We start from the raw sequence: 27,204 nt of genomic DNA on the forward strand, positions 1-27,204 counted from the left end.
CATCATATTTGTCATACAGGTAGAAAAGGTGATTTTTCAGTTAAACAATCACTTACACATTTACACAGTATGGGAAAACATAGATGATTAAAGGTTTAAAGGCAGGAACAAGCTTCTCCCTAATATCGTATATGTACCAAATTAAACTGATTTTTATAAACCATTAACCAGTCTAATTTGTAAAATTCAGTGTAATTTGATAGATACAAAGTATCAGCACTCACAATTTAATTGCCTACTCCTACAGCACCCACTAACCTGCCTCTCTTTCCTTCTCTCTAGTTTTTATTCTTGGATGCTGTATCATCAACCACTAAAAATTGTATGGTAGAAACTTTTATTATACATATAATGAGATGGTGAAAAGATTATTCTGCAGTTACCAATCTTGAGGCAAAACCAATTTCATTATTGAGCAATATTTTGTATTTGAACCTGGAGTTAGTATAATAAAACTTGGATGTTCGCCTTTCACGTGGCCTACCCGAGTTCGATTCCTCCGCCCCTCTTAGAGAGCCTGGCAAGCTACCGAGAGTATCGAGCCCACGCGGCAGAGCCTGGCAAGCTACCCGTGCATAGTGGATATGCCAAAAACAGTAACAATAAGTCTCTCAATGAGAGATGTTACTAGTGCCCGCTCGAACAAATTGATGAGCAATGGGATCCCTCAACCATGCTCAAATATCTACAAAGAAAATTTCTTGTTCTGCCTGGCAAGCTACCCATGGCGTATTTGATATGCCAAAAACAGTAACAATAAGTCTCACAATAGAGATGTTACTGGTGCCCGCTCGAGCAAATCGATGAGCAACGGGATGACAGTGATACAGTGATTTTATAAAAAATCCTAGTAAAATTCTATGAGTAGTTTATAATATTATTCTATTAATGTCTCAGAGAATCCCAATTGAAGGAAATATAATTGGGAAGCTGGCACCATTGGAAAGGACGAGTAAAAGGAGTCTTCTAAAATCTCACGGCTAGGACAAATGGAGATGTTACTGAGACTGCTTGAGAAATTCGACGATCAACAGGATGATGATGGTGATGATAACTGGAAAGAAGGAAGGGAAGAATAAAAGAAGGAATGGGTGCATTGAAAGGGAGGGGAGGAAGGAGAGAAAAAATTGGAGGTAGAACAGTAGGCCTCAAACACAACTAATGTTGAAGTCTTCCAGATGAAAAGTATCAGGCCAAAGAGATATTACAACAGGTAGGGCACTAGTCTTGCATGCAGCAGCCAAGGGTTCAATCCCAGAACTTCATATTGTCCCTATATGTAGCAATCCTTGAGTGCAGAGCCAGAAATAAGCCCTGAGCAACACTGGGTGTGGCCCAAAAAACACATAGGAAAGAAAAAGAGAAAGAAAGAAAGAAAGAAAGAAAGAAAGAAAGAAAGAAAGAAAGAAAGAAAGAAAGAAAGAAAGAAAGAAAGAAAAAGAGAAAGAAAGAGAGAAAGAGAGAGAGAAAGAAAGAGAAAGAAAGTAAGAAATGAGGAAGGAAAGAAGAAAGAAAGAAATGAGGAAGGAAGGAAGGAAGGAAGGAAGGAAGGAAGGAAGGAAGGAAGGAAGGAAGGAAGGAAGGAAACATTATTAAGAATCAAGTCTGCTTTAACAGATGTTAAAGTTTTCCATGATACTCTGCAATCAGAGTTGAATGTCAATATAATATAGCATCAACTTTTAAAAATTGATAACAATCTATCAATTGGAATCTAGAGATTCAAGAATAGTTTATGACTTCCAGAGAATTTCCTCCATCATTGGGGAAAATGGTGCCATGATCTTGAGTTCAAAAATCACACTTCTCTGAGAGTGGCCTGGATTCTCTTTATCAAATCATTCTCCTCTTTCACCTTCTAAACATATTACCAGGTTAAGGTTTTGGACTTAGTACAATCAAACCTTTTTCCTAATAATAAGATTGACCCTGAGTCTTTTAGCATCTGGAGATCATTCCCACAGCTCTTAGTAGATAAAGCTTTATTCCTTCACTATATGAAAAACTTTATAACTCCTGGCTAGTTAAAAAATACCCGAGGCAGAGTAATGAGTTGGAAATAGTACTGCACTGAGAATCTAAGGCACTGAATTAAGTTTCAGGTTTGCCTATTTTTACAGATGACCTGAAGCAAGTCACATAACCTTCAGAACTTCCATTTCCTTAAATGTAAAGTGAGAAAGTCGGTGAATGTTTAATATCGATGGCAATTCTTGAGATGCTATGCTGCATATTATCTTCCTATCTACTTTCTGGTAACAATGTTAATGGAGAGTAATGGATGAGAAAGTTAATGCAGAGCTAAAGCACAAGAAAAAAATGTTAATGATGCAGATGAGGAACAAGTTGCTTTCAAAGCATTGAAAATATCCTAAATTTCGTTTTTAAGAGTAAGATGACATCCTATGGCAGTAAAATTTGTAGGTTCTGCTTTCTGCTACTTCTCTGTAACAAAAGACCATTTTCACTCCCCTCACAGTGTGAAAACATTCTTACAAAATGAGGAAGTAATGATTTGGTTCTTTAGTTGTTAATTTTTTTCTAAGAAAATGATGAGATTTTAAAAGATTGTTTAATATGCCATGAATGTAGATATAATTGAATGAATGAAAGAGCTATGTTTGGAGTATCACATTTTACTCAAGTGAGAGAAGGAATCTGGAGTTCTGACCTCTGTTGACGATCAAGAATCAGGGACACTGTCGCTGTCTCGTTTGCCAACATGTCAAAGATCAGATAGGTCAGGCACGCAATGTGATTTAGAGATGACCTCTGGACTAGAGCTGTTACCAACTGGATTCCATGGGATGTCAAAAGACCACGTGGCCGCCCACCTATGAGATAGTCGGATTTCTTCATCAAAACCCTGAAGGAATGGTTTGAGACTCTTTGTGTTCCTGGAGCAACAGATACCATTGGGCTATACTAGCAAGCGACAGGGATGAATGGAGATGTTACTGGTGCCTGCTTGAGCAAATCGAAGATCAATGGAATGACAAGTGACACAAGTGTGAAGTGATACAATATGCCATGAAAGTTTTAAAATATTCCTACTTGGGGACAGAGAGATAGTATAGGAGTTAAGGCATTGCCTTGCACACAGATAACCTACATTCCATGCACTGGCACAACTTATGATCTCAGAGCACTGCCAAGAGTGATTCGTGAGCACAGAGCCAGGAGAAGGTCTGATCACAGCCAGGTCTGATTCTCAAAGAAATAAGTTAGTTTTTTAAAAAGAAATCCAAAGTTCAATTCACTGCTTATTATAGTTTTAGGACTTAAGTTGTCCCATGTTCCTTTCCTTACAACTGTTATGATCATTCCCTGTGCCCTCCTGAATTTCATCTTGCTTGTTATCACTACAAATATCTTTATGTCTCTTTATGTGGATTTTCTTTCATTTTCCCCAGAGTTTATGATGCTTTACTTCCTTGAGTGTAAATCTAGGGTGTTTGTCCTGGCATTCCCAGATTGCTACACCTTAGTGCAAAATTTACCTTTCCTCTCAATTGTGCTGAACATATTTCCTCTAGCCAATCCATTCCGCTTACAGTCCATCCCTTACTTATGTCTTAGGGAGTTCCTTAACTTCACTCTGCCTTTGCTCATGCCATTCTTCTCCTTGGGAATAACTTCCCCATTTTCTCCTAGGAAGACTAGTCTAGGCTATTCTCAGAAGCTGAGCAAGCTCACACTCCATGAATGATTCATACTGGCCAGTAATAATCTTTTCTTTCTCCAATTGTACCAGTCAGCGCTTAAAACTATACTTTCTCCTTATTGTCCAATTTGCTTTAATTATTTTATGCTTCCTGGTCAGACTGAATATTATAATGGACTGAGTCAATAAATTAAGTGTGTCCATGTATTTTTATGTTTGTCTCTTCACCTTCTTGTATCCCTCACACTTGTTTTCTTCCTTTGTCTTCCTCATACTACATACAACAAAATTCAGAGAGTAGAGTAACTTGTGTATTCCTAAACAGATCATACCAGACTTTACTCAATAGGGTCTGAGTGGTGTTTGGTGTTTCTCCTAGCTTTTGGCTTGGAACTCAATATCCCTTACTATACTTCTTTGTGAGAGTATTTGATTCTACTAGGACACACACTCAAGTTTAGCTCCCACTTATAAATTTTGCTTAAATTTCCCCAAAGTAGAAAAATATTTCAAGAAATATGAACAAATTGTGAAATATTCCAAAAATTAAGTCACTTAATGCTTTATTTTTATAGTGTGATAAGATATGCACACTTCATTTAGAGGGGTAGTGAGTGATAATACAATTGGAAACCACTAAATCAAGAAGAACTTCACCTTCTGGTTCTACACATGAATCAGCCAAGGCTTCCCAGAAACAGCATCTAAATAAGGTACTTCATCCTGCAAAGCTATTTGTCTTCCTTTCTCTTCTGACAGCACCTCTCCAAAAAGGAGTTCTGCTCTATCTTCCAGGAAGCCCCTCTTGTTTTGCAAAGATTGTCCATAAACAAAATACAATCCCAGGGGCCTGAAGTGGATCAAAACTTCTACTCTCAAATCTGTCCTCAGTATTTGGAAATTGTCTCATTTATGCTTTCAGAATAAAATAAAAATGGGCTTCACATCTCGGTAAAGAGAACTTTTATAGAGGTGAGGGATAGGATGAATGAGTTTTAGATTTAGAGAAACAAGTTGTGAATTTTTTTGTATTTAAGAATTGTCTTTGTTATTTGTATCAAGAAATAACAAAGTTTGAGGACTAGGAAAAAATAGGCCATTGCTGGTGCTTCCTATCCCAGAAGGTCCTATAAACTTGAATCCCAAACCCTACAACTTAGGCTCCCCTGCCTTGACACGGCTCGGAAGGGTGTGTGGCCCACCGTGGCCTGTCTCCCTACGCACAGGGAATGGAGTTGTATTCTGAGAGATCCTACACTTAAAGGACCAATATCCCAAGTCATGCTGGGAGCCTAGAATACTCTAGAATAACTTTCCTCCTGTTCTGTATCATCTTGGCTCACCTTGGGCAAGAAAAGATGGAAGCCTGCTATGTGATGGGATAGAGACCCATGTGCTTCAAGGGTCCATTTATTATCCCTGGACCTTTCCCCCCAACAACCCTTCATGCCTTTTCTGGATCAGAAGATTGTAAGAGAAGAAAAGATTCTTGCCTTATAACCCCAATCCAAACTTCACTTTGGGTTGTCTTTTTTTTAACAACAGTCAATCAGAATTCTAGCCTCAAGATGTTTTTCTTCCGGAAGTGGAACCTTTGCGTTTAGGGATGTGGGAGACAGTTTTGCCCTGCATGTTATGTTTAGCAGTTGCCCCAGGGTCATCCCTGGAGAATCAGTCCTCCCTGAATCCCTGAGTTCACCCCTCTAGACTTTCAAACTCCCATCTAGTCAATGAGTTGATCGACGACCTATATAAATTCTCATCCAGCTTAAATGTTGCGGGTGTTGACTGCCCAATTGCCCTTTGATTTGTCCACTCTGAGTGTTCCATAGGGAGGCAGCCAAAGGTGAAGGATCTCTCCAAGGGTGTTGTTAGCATGAGGACGAGGTTTATGGACAGCAGTCTTGCTGCCTCAGCAGAGAAGGAACCTCTTCTCAAGATTTCCCCATCGGGAGGCTCTGGCGGGGTTCTCCAATCTTTATTCCTCTGTCACCCGCGCCCGGGTGGAGGCTCCCCGCAATCTCATCTCTGTGGGCCTCCGGGACACAGACACCCCAGGTGTCTATTCCATCCTCCCGCCCGAGGAGGCCAGGACCACCAAAGCTCGCTGGGTTTCCCACAGCCCAGCTTTCACCCCTCCTGGAGATCCCTCTCAGCGCCCACTACTTTCCCTCTCATCCTAAGCCTCCCAGTCGCGCCGGCCCCACTTTGCGCTTTTTGCTGCCGCTGAATCGGGGGCTCTCTGGCAGGTATCGGGGGTCCTATCGCACCTCGCACCCCAGCCTTTCCTTTCCCCACACCCCTCACCCTCTATCTCAGGACCCTTCCCCTGCATCCACACTGGGGTCTCCCCCAGCGCACACCCTCCCGCACTCTTGCAGAGGAGACACACTCTCCGGATCCCCCACCTCCCCAGCCAGACGGAAGCAGGTCTGGGTGCGGGGCGCCCCAGCCCACCCACCCCAACCAGCCGGGCCGGCTTTTTGTGGGGCGGTGATCGAGGAGCCACCGGACCTCTCCGTGCTCCGACTCGCAGCTGCTCGGCGCGAGGGGGTCAAGAACGCTCCAGCGACTTCGTCCCTGGAACCCCGTCCGCCAGTGGCTGGCGTCGCAGTCGGAGCCCGGGACGCTGAGCGGGCGCTGGAGCTAGTCGCTTCAGGGTCGGTGCGCCCGCGGCCCAGCCGCACGTTCCTTCCCGGCCCCCTCCAGGAGGGGCGCGCGGGGACCGCCCCGGCACCTCCCGCCCGCCCTCATCGCGCCGCACTCGGATTCTGAGAGGGCAGCAGCGCGCGCGGTGTCCCCGGCGTCCTCAGTCCTGTCCCCCGAAGTGGAGATGATCGAGAGGCAGGCGAGGGCGCGCAGCTCGTGAGCCCCGTGGCAGCCGGCACCATGCGCCTGCGGCCGCTGCCCCTTGTCGTGGTCCCCGGCTTGCTGCAGCTGGTGAGTGGGGGGCCGGCCAGAGGCTGCACGGTGGCGGGGCGCGAGAGGTTGGGTGGTAGGCTCGGAATAAAGGGCCACTTCGGGCAGGTGAGGGGCGTAGCCGGGATCGGGGTCGGGGGCGAGCGCAAGTCGCAGAAAAGTGCTGCGGGAGAGGTACCGGGCAGGAGGAAGCAGCGTTTATTCGGAGCGATCAGGCACGGGTAAAGGGGGTCGCGGGAAGAGAGGGGAGCCCCGGAACCAAGGCGCCAGCCCTGACTTGGGGTGGTTTTTTTTTTTTTCACTTGCTGATTCGATCAGATGTCAACACTTCTGCCCCAGAGCCGCAGCGTCGCTTTCCCGTTCCCAGAGCTAACGAGGGACGTCCCTGTTTGGAGAAAACTTAGGCAGAGGCCCATCTTAGGGGGCGAGTGGGTTTCTGTTCGCTCTGCCAGTGTCGCTGGGTACAGGGAGGGGTTTTTCGAGTGGCGGGAACGCAGGGAGTAACTTTCGCGCCAGGGTCTGCTTGAAGGAGCTCCTTCCTGGCATCTCTAAGCGGTAGGTTCCCCCCGCCGGGTCCGGACCGTCCCGAGTCTGAGGACTGAGAAGGGGATTAGATGATGCTTGCGGATTCGCCAAAGACACCTGGGATAGAAGGGCCTTGTTCGCCTTTGGAACTCTTCTGGGGTCGCTTTTCCCGCGAGGAGCCGTGCTCTCCGCCTTCTGATATACACCACTATATTGCATACTTTGCTGGCTAATGTTTGAGGGATGCCCGAAGTAAGTCCATCAAGAAATAACTTTCAAAGTAAAATTGAAGAATGGGACTGCTTAGCTCAGTCGGCTGTGTGATGGATCTGACTGCTGGATCTGACTGCTCTCTTTTGGCACCTATTGATATGGCGCTGCTCAGAGAATTTTCTGCAGATGCGAGGGTTTCTGTGGTCCTCCACTTAACATTACTCAATTCACCCTAGGCTGCTAAAATAAGACTTAAAATCTAAGCATTATAGGATGGCAATCACTGTCTTCCTTCCTTCCTTCCTTCCTTCCTTCCTTCCTTCCTTCCTTCCTTCCTTCCTTCCTTCCTTCCTTCCTTCCTTCCTTCCTTCCTTCCTTCCTTCCTTCCTTCCTTCCTTCCCTCCCTCCCTCCCTCCCTCCTTCCCTCCTTCCCTCCTTCCCTCCTTCCCTCCCTCCCTCCTTCCCTCCTTCCCTCCTTCCTTCCTTCCTTCCTTCCTTCCTTCCTTCCTTCCTTCCTTCCTTCCTTCCTTCCTTCCTTCCTTCCTTCCTTCCTTCCTTCCTTCCTTCCTTCCTTCTTTCGTCCCCCCTATTTTTTTTAGTGTGTGCGTGGGTGGGGGGAGGGGATAAAGAAACTTATAAAAGTCACTTTTACTTAAATGATATTGTAAAGCCAGAGTAATTCACAAATTTTTATGATGGAAGGGACTCTAAAGGGTCTGAGTGAAGGGGAGAGGACACCCAAGGTCCAGTCCATTCTTGCGACAAGTAGAGGTAAGCCTTACCTGCACATTAATAAATTCTTCACTGTACCAAGAAGGAAATGCAGTGTTTCCACGTGCCCTTGAATTAGCCAGCACATACTAGCTATATACTCCAATTAAAAATAAAATTTGCATTTAAGGCATTATGCGTGCAAAAGATATGTAGGCACATAATGTTTACTATTACTTGAGTTTACAATGTTTAATCTGACTTCCAAGAAAAGGTAATCTGATTAAGCAGCATTTGTATGTCATGTGTAAGCACAAAATTCTGCATGGGAAGGGAAGAGAATGTTGGTGAAATCAGGTACAGGGGTTGAGAGGGAGCGTTATCTTCTAAATATCTTTTGGTTCATTTGTTTAATATCGTGCTTAGTTATCATGAACTGTATATCTGTTCCATAAGCATTATGTTAGTTACTTATAGAAGCCATTTATTCGGGCACATATTAGGAAAAAGTTCTATCCGCTGCTTGTTGGTAAGGATAAAATTTTTTTTCACACCATATACTCAAAAGGAATGAGAAACCCATCTTGAAAGGATTGTATACCCTCTTTAAGAGCTCAACTCTAATATTACAGCCAACACAGGTTGATTGATTTAAGGAAGTGTATGTCAAATTCTAATCCATTTTTGGATTGTGCTTGGGTTGTAATGTTTTTGTTGTTGTTTTTTCCCCCGGAGCACTTTATCATTGTAAGTGAGGTGGAGAGCTGTGGCTGTGTGATAAGCACACATTCCTCTCACTGCCATCCTTTTGAACAATGAAAGGCTGTTTACATTCTCCACATTCCTAGAGCTGTTTCCAATTTTATAACACAGGGGTTTAGGGTGTGAAAGGACAGCAGAGAAGATAAGCCAGACAGCCATCCCCCAATCTCACTGGGCACCCTACTTCAGCAGAAATCAAAATAGGTAGATCATAATTTGGCCCTGTGGATGGCTCAGTTTTGTTTTACCTTTCAAAAATCTGACATTGGACTTCTTTGTCAAAACTCAATTGCAAATTAATGAAATACTTTCTAGGAACCAGTCTTAATTTCCTAGTGTGTACTTAATACATTTGCCCCTTGGTAAAGGACTGGGAGGTTGGAAAAGAGAAGTTTGGATGTTGTCAAAATTAGATCTTATTTTTCCATCTAAACTTCCAGCCTGAACAATGTACTTTAAAAATTATCAATACATAGTACATTCATTTGAAAATAATAAAATTTTAAACTTTAGGAAACTTTCCCACTTTATCTGAAGGTGAGTTGGGTGAAAATAAGCTATTAATACATAACAATGACACATAACTATAACATGTTACAAGATATATCTATAACATGTTACAAGAAAATAGTAAGTTGTGTTAGTAAATCTTTTAAGTAGCTAATGAGGTAGGGATGTTTGTAATTTATGCTTGCCCAGTTTTTCTGGCCTTGTTCAGTGTTTATGACAGGTCACTACATCTATTTAATAGAAATAGTGGGCATTTGCACAATTTAATATCAATTCAAATATATTATGTTATTTGAAATTCTTACTTGGCAATGTATTTTTTATAAAATGCGTTAATAGTATTATTATGTTTTTTCTACAGTCCAATGAAGATAAAATTAACATTTGAAATTAATATAACATAATTAGTATTATTTCATGAAATCATGCAATGTAAAGACTTTGCCAGTTGATAACTTTGTACAAATTTGCTTGATAATTTATTTCTGTTGTAAGTGTGATTTTTGCCTTAAAGTAAAATGCAAATTATAAAATGATTAAATTTTAATTTAAATAAAGATTAGCTTGAGTTTAAGATTAAAATAGGGATGATTTTTAAAACAGGTGTATTATGCATTTTTCTTGTTTTTCTGTGACATAATCAATTTACAGAGTAAAATATAAAAGCAATGCTAGTTAGAAAACTTTTAGAATCTTATGCAATTAGAGTACTTGTGATGCAAGTAGAATTTTCTTTGGTTTTTTAGTTTTACAGTTATAAATTCATTCTCATTGTGTATTATATTCTCACATGAATTTATAATGGTCTCTCTGCTCATCTTATATTAATTTTAATATTGTTTAATACTGTATTCATCATATATATTTACTGCAAATTCTGAATTAAAGAAAGCGATTGCTCATAGCTATCTTCCATTCAAAAATTACAATTTTCTTTATACAGTGTGATCAATAAACATCAGAACAGTATTTCCTAGGCTAAGATCAATAATTGTCTGTTGGCTGGATGACAATATAGAGAAAAATATCCACTATTTTTTAGATCTGACTTGATTTGGCTGGGCTTGAAAATGAACTCATTAGATGCATTATTATCTTGTGCTTTTTTAAAAGTATGAATTAGAATTAGACAATTATGCCCTCTGTTTGAACCACTTATCTCCCAGTAAAAGTTGTGTACCCTTGGCCTATTCTGAGATTGTGTTATTTGGTTTAATTTCAGATGCCTTCCACACAAGAAGCCAATTTCTTTTGGGAACTTATTTTATAGCTTAACACTTATAAATGGAAAAGAAAGGCTTCTTAGCTGTCGTTCTCTATTTCTTTTCCTTAATTTTTGATTAGTGATAAAAATGTAAAATAAAGCAGAAGACTTTTTTTGGAAAGGTTTTTAAAGGTTTAACACTGTCAATTTAAAATGTATAGCTCTTGCAAATTGAATTAATTAAGAAATGTTGATTTTTCTAACATGTTACCCACCTTTTATCTATTAAAGAGCTAATCAATACATTTTGAATTATTTGGTAATTTAGTAGTAGTAATGAAGGAGGAATATAAATGTCTCACAGATTTGTGATTTTGTTAAGGCTCTGGGATTGTTTCTTACTGTTTATATATTCTATAGACTTCTTTACCTGAAGCAAAGCTTCAGGTAAAGAAGTCTATAGAGTAAGAGACTCTAGAGGTAAGATTTGAAAAAAGAATTATAGCCACATAATCAAGTGCCTACAGTTACTGCTGCATCAGCATTTCTGTTAAGAATCTCATTTCTATCTTAGCCATAAGCATTATTGTCACTTAAATGTTGGCATTTAGTATCTTTATTTTGGAACCAATCATTTTAAAGCTGCTACAAAAATTTAATCCGGATAATTTTGAACATTTATTATGTGAGATTATAGTATACAGAATGACAGTTTGGCAAATAAGTGTCTACGTTATTCTTTTGTAATTGAAATTGTAATATGTCCAAATCATTTTCAGTAACTTTTCATCAATTAACCTATTTATTGCTCTGCTGTAAAATTTTGTAACAACATTGCATTGCATTTTTAACTGTGTCAAATTCACATACTCTCGTCAGTGTTTGTTTGAATCTTAAATTTTTTTTGTTATCGAATGCCCAGTTGTGTTGATTACAACTCCATTCTTTATTTCAAAATCCTGTTAGATAAAAAAAGAATTCTAATGAACACAAAGTATGGATATTTATGTAATCTAAAAGAGATATTAGCTAAAAATAATTTTAAATTGAAAATTTCTATTTTACATTATTTTAATCTATGAAAACATGTATTAACCCACTCAAATAAGTGTTCAATTAATATGCATGATCCAAACATAATTTGGATTCCCTTGTAGAACTACCTTTAAAAATGGAAATTTTGTTACTTAACCCAAAAGCTATAGAAAGCGTTATCCTTTTTCCTAACCAGTTCATTAAGGAAATTTAAATAATTGTGTTCAAAATTGCCATTTTTATCAATTTTTCTTTCTAGATATATGGATATATTTATAGGGAAAGTACATTTTATGAGCTTTGACTGTAATAATAGCTATATAAATATATTTTAGATGTGTACTGCTACCTGTTTTCAAGTTTCTTAACAGTTTAGTCCATTCCATTCTCCCTATTACACTACAACAGAGAGGACATTTTAAATGAACTAGAAAAATAATTTAATATCAAAAGAACTGGATTATTTTAAAGTAAATTTCACATTGAACATATCTATAAACAGTTTTGACCTAGATTTTTCACTGATATTAAAGCAGAACAAGGACACATAAGCAAATAAAATAGAACAGGTAGAGAATGTGAATATGTGAGTGTGTTCAGGTGTGCAGGTATGTGTCTTCGGTAAGTCATGAAATAGCCTCAAATACCTCATCTACAAATGAAGTCATTAATGAAGTGTATAGACACTGCTTTTAATATCCCATTCCTTTATTAATATACCATAATAATGACTGATTTTTCTTTTTATGGTTTGCATCTCTGGATACTTTCACATAATAATAATAATAATTATTATTATTATTTGATTTGTAGCCTGCCATTTTATTTTACTATTTTTTTAATTTATTATTTTTATTAATGAATCACTGTGGGGGTACAGATACAGGTTTACATATTCTCATGCTTGTGTTTCAGTCGTATACAGCTTGAGTATCTATCCCTCCACCAGTGCCCGTCCTCCGCTGATGACCCCATCATCCCTCCCACCCACTCCCACCCCATCCTCCTCCCCACCCCGCCTCTTTGGCAGGTCATTCCCCTCTGTTCCCTCTCCCCATTTGGGCGTTGTGGTTAGTAATGCAGGTCTTGGGTGGCCAATGTATTCGGTCTATAGTCTGCTCTAAGCACGCCTCTCCCATCTCGAATGGGTCCTCCCACCACATTTTTGCTTGGTATTCCCTTCTCTATCTGAGCTGCCCTTTCCCCCAGCACCACATAAGTATTTTTAAGTATGTCACATTTGATGTATATATTTAGGAGTAGATTAAGAATACTAAAAGACTGCTTAACACATGCAATCAACAAAATCAATAAAATTTAAAAGAAAATGGTGCATTTAAGTTCTTTTCCCTCTACGCCATTTTAAAATTGTAGACTATTAGTACCTAGAACCTACTCATTGCTTTAATGTAAATAAAATGTAAATTGGCTTTCAGGTAAATTCTAATTTTATTACAATAGCGTTATTGTTTAGCTTTGTGCATTTTAGTAGATTCTACCCTATATAAATAAGTAACAGTTGTGTCAATGGTACAAAAAAAAATTAAAAGAAAACAAAACTTTGATATGTGAGACCTATCAAAAAAAGGAGAAACTGTTAATGGTACTAAAGTTAAGAGACAAGCCAACTTGAAACAAACTGTAATGAGTTCTATGGTTTGGTTCAATTAGACAATGTAAATGTTCCGGAAAATAAAACCTGACCTTGTGATACAGGTGTCTGTTTTATCTTTTTTTGTTGAAAAAAGTGATTCTCAGATTATAAAAATACTGGTAGTTTGCTCTTTCTGAAGGAATATGGGTGATTATGATTTTCAAGTACTGTCACATGTTCACGAATCATGAAATCAAATATAAAAAAATCACCGATTTCTCGGGCGGGCTCAGTAACATCTCATTTTATCCTTTCCCTGAGATCTTAGAAGTCCATCTCTACTGGCCCTCCTAACGATGTTGCACTGGGGGCTCTTTCAGGGTCAGGGGAATGAGATCCAGCTTGTTACTGGATTATGCATAGGAATACACCATGGGAAGCTTGCAAGGCTGTCCCATGTGGGCAGGAAACTCTCAGAAGCTTGCCAGTTTCTCCCAGAGGAAGAAGAAGGCTACAAGCGGCCGAGCGCGAGCGCGCTTCTGAGAGCTTGCTTTAAGTCTCTCTCTGGATGTCGGCCGTTAATAGGATTACACACACCTGGGTTCCTTTGCCAGTACCTTCATGCATGAGGCCTGTCCGAATGTGTGGAGAGGGGCCTCCAGCATGGCTGTAGCTAGGTTCCGGTGGTCTTCGGCTGCCAGAAGCTCTGCTCGGGGTGGGGAGGGAAGCTGGAGCCCATCCCCTCGGAGGGGCCCCAGGGATGACAGCCAGGCATGCATCAAGAAACACTCTGCATCACTCTGAGAGCTTGCTTTTAAATCTCTCTCTGGATGTTGGCCAATGATGGGATTACACACACCTGGGTTCCTCTGACCTTCATGCGTGTCACATTGACAAAAAAAAATTAAAATGTCACCAGTTATGTCTTAATTACGGACATCTTTATTTCTTCACTCAAAACCAGGAAGTATTTTAGGAAATAATAGATTATTTGATGGGAGAACCTCTAGGAGTACTGTGTAAGACTGTTAAAATTTCAGTTAATTTTGAGGCTGGAGCCATAGTACAACCAGATTTGATCCCTAGAACCTACATGGTACTCCAAATTTACCAGAAGTGATCCCTGAACATAGAGCCAGGAATAACTTTGATCACCCTTGGTGTGACCCCACAAAACAAAACAAACAAAAAAAGTTGGGTAATTATTTTACCAGAATTTTCTCTCTTTAGACCATCAAATTAGTCAAAATGGTTGATGGAGTACAATTAATGGGTTTTGTTGTTTTGCTATATATTTTTGGTACCAGGACTTGAACCCATAATATCAAACTAACTTGTACATTATTTTGAAAGGCATATCTATCTATCTAGATCTATTGTCTACCTGTATCTCTATCTATATTCTATGTATCTGTATATATCTGTATGTATATGTATCTGTATATATCCATATCTCTCTATATATGAGACTTGGGGATGTAGAAGAATCATTTGATATTTTGTAGTAATAATTTTTTGTAGTTATAAATGTTCCTATTTGTGTAACTCAATCTGAGGACAATTACAAGTGGTAAAAGGGAGATTCCTGTGAATGTACCATTTTCATTTACTACAGAAATGAAAAAAGGGATACAATTCTCAAGGCATGCTTTCCATAGTCATAAATTTACCTATTGTTCACTCCCTTGGTCACCCCCAAATTTGTTTCTCTGTTCCCTGAAAACCACTGATACGGTTTCAAGTCCATGTCTGCATAGTTTACTGTTCATTTTGACTTGGATATTTTACTAACCACTCATTCAACCTGCCCAAAGAACCAATGAGGCCAGAGAGATAGTACAGCAAGTAAGGGGCTTGCCTTGCCTGTGGCCAACCTGCTTTTGATCCCTCTCACCCCATATGGTCACCTGAGCCCTGCCAGGTGTGATCCCTGAGTGCGAGAGCTAGGAATAACACTTGAGTACCATGATGTGTGGCCACAAAACAATAAATAAATAAAATTATTTTTTAAAAGGTGGGGCTGGAGCAATAGTATAGCAGGTAGGGAATTTGCCTTGCATACAGCAGACCTGGTTTTGATCCCAGGTGTCCTATAGGGTTCTCATAGCTCCATCAGGAGTGATCTCTACATAGAGAGCCAGGAGAAAGTCCTAAGCACTGTGAGGTGTGGACCTCCCCACAACCTCCCCCCAAAACCCCAAAATAAACAAACAAATAAACAAACAAACAAACAAACAAGAAAGTCCTAAGTACGTGTCATTCAACATCCATGGTATCACATCTTGAAGCTCTCTCCCCTCTTCTCTTCTTTTAATAGGTTATTTTTCTGTGCAGGCAACTGACTACCTGGTTTACAAACTTCTTTCATGAAACTGGTCTCACGTTCTATCTTCACATCAGCTTTGTGAGATAAACTGAACAATAGTAGCACTGTAGCACTGTCATCTCATTGTACATTGATGTGCTGGAGTGGGCACCAGTAACCTCTCCATTGTAAGACTTGTTACTGTTTTTGGCATATCAAATTGCATCCAAACAAAACAAAGCAAATCAAAATAAAACAAACAACAACAAAACAATTGGTAGTTTCAAAGACTGTAGACCACATGAAACTGAAACTTGACTGCCCACCCAGCCCAGCCCTCAGATTATGGCAACATTCTTTTTGTAGAAGATTGTGAGAACCATCATTAATAGTTAGAAAGATGGGCATGAGGTACATTCCCAGAAAACATTCTTCTCAGTCATTCTATTTTCAGCTTTTCAGTAGAAAACAGAAAATTTCCAGTTGGAAAATACTTAGAAAATTTTAGCACGAGGTCAAACGAGTTAAACAGAATAAATGTTCTTGAATAATGTCACAATTGAAAAGTCCTGTTTAGAATTAAATCTCACAGTATAGTTGCCAAGTTCTTCAGCTTTTATGATGCTGTTAGGATTAAGTTGATGACAGAGTAATATTCTGAGTAATGCCTATGTAGTAACTGGGAGGATTTGAGTGATACTCTAATTTCTCAAGATCTCAATCTGTTACACTCAAATTACAAAAATAAAGATGAAAGAGAAAGGACCCCTTTGATCCTGGTTTCCTAATAAGAGTATAAGGTGTGGAACAATTGAGTTGTTAGGGAGGCGGTGTAAGGGAGAACCATTGTCATGTCCTTGGTGAAGGATAGGATGTACACTGGTGATGAGTATGTTGCTAGAATTATGTGCATGGGAAACCATTACTAACAGTACTGTAAACCACATCATCTCAATTAAAAGTGTGTGTGTGTGTGTGTGTACATATGTATAGTGTGTGGGGTGGGATGCTATTACAGAATATTGACTCTTAAATTTAAGCACATTTTTATATGTTTTGCTTTACTACTTGCATACTTACTCTTGCTCCCTCCTTTCCTTACTTATGTAAAAAAATATGAAGGGAACATACTGCAATAGAGGTAGTTGATTTTCCACCAAAGAAACTCTGAGTTTCTCTTCAGGGTTTCTATATCCCCAATCCCTATTTGTTTTCCATTCTAACACCACCAGGGATTAGAATAAAAACCAGCTTGTAACTATCCTTAAGAAATTCTCCCCGGGGGCTGGAGCAATAGGGTGTTTGCCTTGCGCGCAACTGACCCGGGATCGATCCCCAGCATCCCATATAGTCCCCTGAGCACCGCCAGGAGTAATTCCTGAGTGCAGAGCCAGGAGTAACCCCTGTGCATTGCCAGGTGCGACCCAAAAGCCAAAAAAAAAAAAAATTCTTTCCGATGTTGCCATTGGGAGACACTCAGAGCCAGGGTGCTGTTTGCTTTCCCTGAGAAGTTCTTAAGAAGTACTAGAAAGGAGTATGCACAGTTCAGTTCCTCACTGTATGAGGGAATCCTGTGGAACTGGCTAAAGCTGCCCTCTTCAGGACTCTGCCTGAGATCATATATATCCATAGATTTATTTTCTCTGACCTGCTGTCCCACTGTCAGTTTTTTCCCTTGACACTTCCGTACAAATCACTTGAAATCAAATACTTGTCTTAGCTTCTATTCCTGCAAACTCAACCTGAAATTTCAGTATAAATTTAAAAATAATAATTTAAACCTATTTTTAAATATGAAATGAAAGTTTCAGATTTTTAATATAAAATGATTTAAAGTAGCCATAGCCTGTTTTTCTGTCTTCTCACAGTAAAGGAAAATCACTATTAGGAGTCTACTATGAGCCTAATGTGCCTCTTCCCAGAAATGATGTTTGTGCTGTTATTTTAATGATAGCAAGCACTAACATTACTATACAAGCATTATCTATATAAGCATTATTATATACTATAACCTGCTTTGTAAAACTGCAATAATATAATGTGGACATTTTATATATTAAATACTTGTATTTTTCAGAATTCATAGTATTTTGTGGCTTTACTGTGTCATAATATATTTAGTAGTATTATGCAATATTTTTGTTATTTTGAAAAATTAAAATATTTGAGGTTATATCTAACTGAAAATGCTGGAAATGTACAATACAAATTTTGATAGATAAATTAGTATAATACCAATTAAAATACAGAACTAGTCACAATTTTGGTGCATGACTGTCTCCCTGCCCAGATATGATATATTTAAACTTTGGCAAATCTATTAGAAATAAAGCACCTTTTTTATATGTTACTTGTCAGGAAAGTGAAATACATCTTTATATTGAATAACTATTTTATTTCCTACTTTGTGATGTTCCTCTTTACTAAGTAATTGGTTGGTTTGCAGACCATATTCCGTGGTGCCACATAGTACCAACAAATTATAATAGATGTGGTGCTAGGGAATCTAACTGGGCCTCAGCATAAAGCATGAATTCAGCCCCAATTTTCCTTTTAAAATAATTCTCTATTTTCTAATTTTTTTCTATAGCCTTTTAACATTTTGCCAATTTCTCTTGCACAATTGCTTATCTTTCATTCTTGGATATTTCATTTTTATGAGGTTTATTGAGTGTATCATTCTTTTGTTATTTAAAAATGTATTTTGAGGGGCTGGAGCAATAGCATAGCAGGTAGGGCGTTTGTCTTACACGCGGCCAGTCTGGGTTCAATTCTCAGCATCCCTTATGATCCCCTAAGCACCGCCAGGGGTAATTCCTGAGCGCAGAGCCAGGAGTAACCCTGTGCATCGCCAGGTGTGACCCAAAAAGAAAAAAAAATATTTTGATATATTTATGCTTTTATCAGTTCTATTTTTGAAGTGCATTAGTAGTTTAAAAAATTTATGTGCTTTTCTTGAATTTTTTGGTGTATATTATCATATAATCTATAAATGATATTTCATTTGGTTCCTATTGAACTTTCATGCTTTTAAATTAAAATGTATTTGTGTGTATTGGGTAAAGCTTTCAGGCAATTTTTGAGTAACAGTAAAAACAAGAATTCATTTTCTTATTCCTATTACACTTCCTATTTCCTATTACACTTAAATGTACTTTGCTAAATATAATTTTTATGTCTAGATTTTAATTTTCTAACAAAATAATTTTTAGTTTATGACAATTAATTATAAAATTAATAGTATAGTAGTTTCATATTTAATATGAAAATAAATTTATGTAAATAGTAGATGTTTTCAGCTCCATGTTTAGAATCTGTCAAAGTTACATGTTTTTTATAAATGTTAACCTGTTTTTGTTTCTTATTTATGAGCATACTCCCTAGTACTTCTGTTGTTAAAACATAACTAAGTTGCCCATATATTAGTTTGCCAATATGTGTTTTTTAGTTAGAGTTTTTTTCAGGATACATGACTATATTAATATCTAAAATATTAAAAAATTAAACGTGACAACTTTACATGAGAATTTTTCTATGGTCATAATTATTAAGACTTCATGTCATCTTTGTAGTTTTAAGAGAAGTTTGAATTACTGAAAATTATTTTTGCCATGGAATATGTTGAGAATTATTTTTATCCTTCTGAGCCTGTTTGTTTTTAGGAGAGGAGATCATTTGAAAACTATTTGCTTCTTTATCATTGCTTATCTATCCCTGTTTTTTTTAACTTTTTATTAAATTCTTTTTATAATTTTCAGGTATTTCATTTTCTTTATTTAAGATATCATATTTGAGAGAACCAGAGTCAGAACCACAACTAATTTCTATTTGATTTGGTCAAGTTCTTTGGTTTGGAAAATATGCAGAACAGTTTGAAGAGCAGTTTCACACATCCTGTATAATCTATCTTTATATTCCTGTTAGAGAATTTGCAATCAACACGGCTGCAGAAGTTAGAGCCTCATTAATCAAAGAAATTCAGACACCTATAAACAGTCCGTTCCAGACCTTCATATTTATCAACATGAGTCTTTCACTCATTAAAAGACATACACAAAAAATGAGACTTTTAAGAGAAGTCATAGCAAATATTTAAATTAAAAAGAAGGACAAAAAGAAACAGAACTTACCCTGAAGAAAACATAAGACAGGAACAAATTACAGTTTTGAAGATCCCTAATTTAATATTCTCAGAAAGATAAGAGAATATTGCATCCAGCAAATAAAAGTAGGTTTATGTGAAGAAAAATTAGGTAACGTGAAATAATTATTAGAAATGGAATATATAATTGACAAATTAATGAGTCAGGAACAAGAGAATAGGCATAACGATACTGTTGCTGAAATAGGAAGGCCTAGGGAAGGTCTAGAAATTTTCCCTTGCTAGAGTCAAAAGGAGGAAAAACGGGAAATATAAGCAACTAGTGATACAGAGGATGCATTTGGAATGTCCAATAAGGAGGTCTAGAAACACATAACAGTCAATATGGAGAAGGAGGAGAAGCAAGTACTGTTGATTGTGCTAGTGAAAAGAAATATTGTGGTGTATTTTTTAGTCAAGGGAGAAAATAGATAATTCTAAGAACTCTGAGAAGAATCAGCTTGATTATTAAAAAAAAAAAACCTCCTATCTCATTAACCACTCTCAATGTTAGAAGCAATAGTAGACCTTCAGAGTTCTGATGAAAGAGTTATTACAGAAACATGAGAAAAGGAAAAATTAAGAGAGAATTTTAAAAAGAAATTTTAAAAAGAAATCTGGGATATGCAATGATCTTTTAGAATTTTATGCATTTCAAATAATAATTTCTCAGGGGAGCTTCAGTGAAAAAGGAATCTGGAACATACCTAGAATAGCCCCCAAATTACAAAACCATTAATTTGAAAAATAATATGCACGCTGGTATTCATTGCAGAGCTTAGTATGATAACTAATATATGTAAACAACCAAATGCCCAACCACAGATAAATGAATCAAGAAGTTGTGCTAGGGGCTGGAGTGATAGTAGAGGGGGTAGGGCGTTTGCCTTGCATGTGGCCAATCCGGGTTCGATTCCCAGCAGCATGCCAGCAGTAGGAGTAATTCCTGAGTTCAGAGCCAGGAGTAATCCCTGTGCATCGCCAGGTGTGACCCAAAAAGCAAAAAAAAAGAAAAGAGAAAAAAAAAAGAAAAAAGTTGTGCTGTATGTGTGTGTGTGTGTAAACAAAAGAATACTATGCAGGGGCTGGAGAGATAGCACAGTGAGTAGGGCGTTTGCCTTGCACGCGGCCAACCCGGGTTCAAATCCCAGCATCCCATATGGTCCCCTGAGCACGGCCAGGGGTAATTCCTGAGTGCAGAGCCAGGAGTAACCCCTGTGCATCGCCAGGTGTGACCCAAAAAGAAAAAAAAAAGAATACTATGCAGCTCTAAAATAGAAGAAAATAATTCAATTTGCTGTTACAAGGATGGAACAAGAGGATGTCATGTTGAGTCAAGTCCACAAGAATGAAGGGGATAAACACAAAAAGATATGTGAAACTTTAAGACTCACAGTAAAGGAGAAACAGGGGCTGGAGTGTTAGCACAGTGGGTAGGGAGTTTGCCTTGCAAAGTTTGCCTTGCAGCTGACCTGGGTTTGATTCTCAGCATCCCATATAGTCCCCCGAACACCGCCAGGAGTAATTCCTGGATGCATGAGCCAGGAGTAACTCCTGTACATCGCTGGGTGTGACCCAAAAAGAGAAGAAAAAACGGGAGAAACAAATGACATATTCAAGAGAAATGAAGAGTTTATTAATAGAACTCAGTTTATGGTATAAGAGGGTAGAATGGAAGGGAAATTTGGGACCTTGATAAGGGAAGTAGTTACCCCGGTAGTGGTGTCAAAATGATGTATGCAGGAGAATACCATTAACATTATTGCAACTAACAAGAATGAAAAATAAAACAAAGGGATAGCAAAGGGAAGACTAAAGGATAATAATGACAAAAGTTGCAGAGGCATCTGAGCATGACTCAGTAATGCAGCTAGAGAATGACCTGATAAGACTTACTTGAGAAAGTCAAGCTTTCATTTCTTTTCTGTGAACTTCACATTATGGCTCCTGAGAGAAATCCATTTTAGTTCATTCAACAGATTTTTAGAAAAAGAAATAGTAATGAAATTAATATGATTCAGTGGCAAAGCTAGTACAAGAGGTGAAGACAGGCAACAGGTGAAGAGATGGTAGCATTTTTTTTAATCTTTCTAATAAGAACATAGAACTATTTAATGCTAATACGATAAAAGCTCGAGCCCATCCCCTCCAGGGGACCCGGGGAAGACAGCCAGGTGCGCGGGTGAGAGACTGTTTGCATTGCTCTCTTCCAGGAGCTTTTTTTTTTTTTTACATCATATGAAAAATTTTAATACTTAAATTATATAAGGGACTTCATTTTTTTTCAGAGTATTATGGGAACTTTAATTTTTTTATGTTTACATAATTCTTTTTAAAAAATTTTATTTATTTTTTTAATTAGTGAGTCACAGTGAGGATACAGTTACAGATTCACATATTTTCGTGCTTGTTTTTCCCTCATGCAATGTTCAAGAGCCCATCCCTCCACCAGTGTCCATTCTCCGCCACCAATGAACCCAGTATTCCCCCCATACCAGCCCGCCTCTGTGGCAGGGCATTCCAGTTTGTTCTCTCTCTCTCCTTTTGGGTGTTGTGGTTTGCAGTAGGGGTATTGAGTGGCCATCATGTTCAGTCTCTAGTCTACTTACGGCATGCATCTCCCTCCCCGCGCAGGATTTCCAACCACATTTTACTCGGTGTTCCCTTCTCTATCTGGGATGACTTTTCCCCAGCATGCGAGACCAGCCTCCAAGCCATGGAGCCAACCTCCTGGTATTATATATTACTATTCTTGGGCATTAGTCTCCTACTCTGTTATTTTATATTCCACAGATGAGTGCAATCTTTCTATGTCTGTCCCTCTCTTTCTGGCTCATTTCGCTTAGCATGATACTTTCCATGTTGATCCACTTATATGCAAAGTTCATGACTTCATCTTTTCTAACAGCTGCGTAGTATTCCATTGCATATATGTACCAAAGTTTCTTTAACCAGTCATCTGTTATTGGGCACTCGGGTTTTTTCCAGATTCTGGCTATTATAAACAGTGCTGCGATGAACAAATTAGTGCAGATGTCATTTCGACTATACTTTTTTGTTTCTCCGGGATATATTCCCAGAAGTGGTATTGCTGGATCAAATGGAAGAGGAGCTTGTTTTTAAGTCTCTAGATGTTGGCTGTTGATGGGATTTCATGGCGCTGGGGAAGTCCCTGGGTGTGACCGCCTAGCTCCTGGAAAATGGGAAATCTGGGCAGAAGAGGCCCAGTGCCAGTCCGAGCAGGCTTGGAGGTCTCAGCCCCCGGCCCCATACACCTGGGTTCCTCTGCCAGTACCTTCATGCGTGAGGCTCGTTCGAATGTGTGGAGAGGGGCCTTGAGCATGGCTGTGGCTAGGCTTCTGAGGTCTTCGGCCACTGGGAGCTCTGAGGGCGTGGAGGGGAGCTGGAGCCCATCCTCTCCAAGGGGCCCCAGGAAGACAGCTAGGTGCAAGAGCCAAAGACCTCCGGAGCCTAGCAATTTTGGGTGCATATCTTCATATATATACATATATATTACTTAAGTAAATGAAATCCCTCCCTATGTGGGAATCATATATCTGCCATATCATATCCAACCACAGAGTAGGCATTCATTAAATAAGTAAATAAATGAGTGAATGAGGAAGTATGGAGAGAAAATCAGTTTAAGCAAGGGTAAATGAAAGCAGTAAGTTGAAATTGGAGAAAAAAGAGGAAAGTTGATATCCACAAATGTATTTTATGAGTAGTTGACATATAATTTTGAGGGTAGATTTGGTTTAAGTCAATCAAAGAAAGGTTCACTCCTCAAGCACTAGTTCCTGGCTGCACACAGCCAGTTTACCTGATTTTAGATGAAAGGTCCTAATATGCACTATCTTCTGTGTATGTGGTGAGACCGATGATCCTTACCTGACCCTCACGATCAGGATCACGATCACGAAATCCCGTTAATCGTACATTTCTCGAGTGGGCTCAGTAACCTCTCATTTGTCCTTTCCCTGAGATCTTAGAAGTCTCTCTCGACTTGGCCCTCCCAACGATGTCTCACTGGGGGCTCTTTCAGGGTCAGGGGAATGAGATCCAGCTTGTTACTGAATTTAGCATATGAATACACCATGGGAAGCTTGCAAGGGTGTCCCATGTGGGCAGGAAACTCTCAGAAGCTTGCCAGTTTCTCCCAGAGGGAGAAGTAGGCTACAAGATATCGCATGGCTACGCACTTCTGGGAGCTTGCTTTTAAGTCTCTGGATGTTGGCTGTTGATGGGATTACACACACTGTTAGGGTGGAGCAGATCTCTACCCACGGGAGGCGTGGAGGAACAGGCCAAGACAACTCTTTCTGCAACAGCAAGGGGATTTATTCAGACCAGCATGCTGGGGCTCTCACTCAGCTCTCACTCCTATGCAGAGGAGGGTTAGAGAGAGAGAAAGAGAGCCCCTTACACAGAATTCAGGCTCTTTTTATAAACCTCAGTAAATAAGATTACTTTGATCATTATTCCCATTTTTTTCATTTTTCCAAGGTTACTTTGATCAACATTTTCATTTTTCCCAGGTCACTGTGATCAACATCCTTATTTTTCAGGATCAAGGGAGGTATGACCATGTCTTTCCTGGACATTACCAGGCATCTGGTCAGTTTCATTTCCTGAAACAGGTTCTTGTTTTGTGTAGCTTAGATCATACTGCAAGGTATTGTTTTACAGAAAGTGATCAAGCAAGCTAGCAAGTTACAGAAAGCAATCAAGCAAGTTAGCAAAACATTAACCCTATCCTTTGCTGCTACATGGCCCAAACCGTTCAACACCTGGGTTCCTTTGCCGGTACCTTTGTGCGTGAGGACTGTCCGAATGTGTGGAGAGGGGCCTCCAGCATGGCTGTAGCTAGGTTCCAGTGGTTTTTGACCACCAGGAGCTCTGCTCGGGGTGGGAAGGGAAGCTGGAGCCCATCCCCTCCGAGGAGCCCCGGGGAAGACAGCCAGGCATGGGGGAAAGAGACTCTCTGATGATAAAATTATGATATTCAGTGCTTTTCTCCATTAATCTTGTTTGTACTCACACATGTTTGTGAAAGAACAAATTTAGCTTGTTGGTATTAATAGACTAAAAGCATTGTATTAACATAGCTTCATTGACTGTCTTTTTAAGTTGTAATCACTATCAGATTTTTATCTAGAATTATTTCATGATTAAGGTTAAAAATTGTTGGGATCTTGGGCTGGAGAGATAGTACATGAGTAGATCATTTTCTTTGCAAATCTGAACTGGGTTTGATCCTCAGCACTCCATTTGGTCTCCTGCCAGTAGTGATCCCTGAGTAAGCCCAGGAGTAAGCCCTGAGCACCACAGAGTGTGCCCCCCCAAATTTTTGAGACCTTTTTCATTTTAATAGTCATCACTATAAATAGCAAAAAAGCACTGTGACTTTAAAAAAAGAAAAATATTGAGCTATTATCAAACTTTTCATCTTATTTGTAAATAAATGTAGAATAACATAATGATGCATAAGATTAGGGAAGATGATACCTGAAAAACTAAGCAGGAGTTTATAAAGGTGCTTCTTCTTGTTCTACAAAACAAGCATATTTCTGGTAAATAAGAAAACTAGATCTATTATTGAAAGGTGTTTGTTTGATAAAGGTTTCCTCTACTTATTGACAGCATTCCAGCATAGACTTTTGGGGAAAGTGCTTGTTTATTTTCACCCAAGATCATCTTTCTCTGTGTTCATAACAGCAAAAAATGTAGATTATGATAAGTCTTTTTAAAATATTTACACTTGTTAGTAAAATATCCTTGACATAGCAAAGACAGGTGACCAGGTAATTAAGCAATTCTTTTCCTAAAGTTTGGTTTTGATTTGTTCAGCTGTGGGTGTAGAATGAGGTTGTTACATAAAATGTTTGCAATCAAAGGATAGTATTTTAAATATCTCTGAAGAAGGCAAAAACTGCCATCTCTGAATGTGATTAATGAAATACTTGAAGACTTTTATTTAAGAATTCCAGAATGCTAGAGGTTTCTGGGTGAAATGCAAGCTATGAGCAGACATGTGCCAGTGTTGGTGTGAAATCTAGTTCCTTTCATGATGTAATAGCTACAATGGCTTGTGGACTACTATTGTGTCAAGTTGAACTTATTAATGACATGAGAGTATAGGTCAAACTTCTCATCTCTAGCTATGCCTGTGATAGGCTACAGGATATGTTATGAAAGAAGCAAAAGTTAGAATTTTGTATTCACATCTACTACCTTATTCCTAGACATAACTTCTGCTTTGATCTGCTTTGGACAGAAATTCCTGCTATGCTCTTTCTGTGTGAGCTCACAATGTCCTGGCCTCTTCTTCCACAATATATTACGTTTCTCTGATCCAAGAAAGAAATGCTAAATTTAAGTGTGTCTTGTTCTACTCTGTATTTTAACATACCTAATTTAGGATCTTCACTTCTTATTCTCTGAATTATGACAGTGTTTTGTATGTTTAGTACTACTCCCATGACATCCTTTTTGAACACTTCCAAATGCTTTAAATGGTTAGCTTCAGAAGCATGGCTTTTAATTATCTAAAGCTCAGAGCGGTTGGGGTTCTTTTTAGTTGCATCTGCTAGCCTTCCTTTTTATTTTCAAATAATACTTACATTTGAATGTGTACAATGTATTTTGCTTCAGAAATATACTTGAATTGGAATCTTTGAAAGTTAAAGATACTTAGCAAGCAGCTGGCTATAAGAACTTTATTTATACAAATTTTATTTTAGTGAACTCTGAGTTTGAGAGTGGAGGGAAATGTACTTGGTTGGGCTCTAGAGCCAGGATCCTCCTTTATCAGCTTCGAATGGCACAGGAAATCCCCTTTTGATTTCCAACATAGTCTCAGAATAGTATCCACTCTGTGCCACAGAAGTGGTTCCTTGCTGAAAACCAACAGGAAGCATGGCAGATGTATTAGTAAATCATAGAAATTTCAAAACCATAAAGGATTTTAGTCAAATACTATTAAATGTCTCTATGTATAAATGAGAATAGAGAGGGCAATGTTCCCTGACATTAGCCAAGAAACCAAGTGTCAGTATTTCCTTGTGGCTTAAAGTAATGACAGCCTGAGGTTGCTGAGATGCCCTGTAGGGATAAGAGAAAATGTTGTCATAGGGGTTAGCCAACAGCAGCTTTACATCCGTTTCGAGATTACACTGGTCAAACAATTAATCGAATTAGGCAGAAGAGAGGAAGATAAGTCTGCAGTGGCTGGTTTAGGCTCAAATGGAGGAGGGGTGGAAACAGAAGTTTGAATAGGCCATTTATTAGGACAAAACTGTGGAGTTTTGTAGATGTCTGAGTTTCAGGTAGATCTAGCTTCATAATCTTGAAAATCCCTTTAGGATAGTTGTTTTCCTGACAGGGGTATTAATCAGTTGGAGGCTTGTATACACGTAGTTGTGTTGAATCAGAGAGCTGACCTTAAATGGATATTTGTGCTTGAAAAGAGAGCCCAGGTCTTTGTTCAGACCTCATTTCTGAAAAAGAATTGAAATTATTGTTCTTCCACTAGCATTTAGCTTCAGAAGGAAGGTCTAATTTGCCTCTGAGGGAGAGTTTAGTATGGGTGTAATAGGGTTCAAATGACAAGCAAAACCAG

General features: G+C 39.0%; 1 protein-coding gene across 1 annotated transcript in view; it reads left to right on the top strand.

Moving 5' to 3' along the window:
* The first annotated feature begins 6,306 nt into the window (after window positions 1–6,306).
* The window catches only part of NXPH2 (neurexophilin 2), a 158,232-nt gene continuing 137,334 nt past the window's right edge, over window positions 6,307–27,204 (top strand). The window contains exon 1 of the mRNA XM_055121792.1: window positions 6,307–6,604. Within this exon, the coding sequence (XP_054977767.1) occupies window positions 6,554–6,604 (51 nt within the window). The 5' untranslated portion in view covers window positions 6,307–6,553. The remainder of the gene's footprint in view (window positions 6,605–27,204) is intronic.

Source organism: Sorex araneus, chromosome X, assembly GCF_027595985.1.
Source record: "Sorex araneus isolate mSorAra2 chromosome X, mSorAra2.pri, whole genome shotgun sequence".
Lineage (NCBI taxonomy): Eukaryota > Metazoa > Chordata > Mammalia > Eulipotyphla > Soricidae > Sorex > Sorex araneus.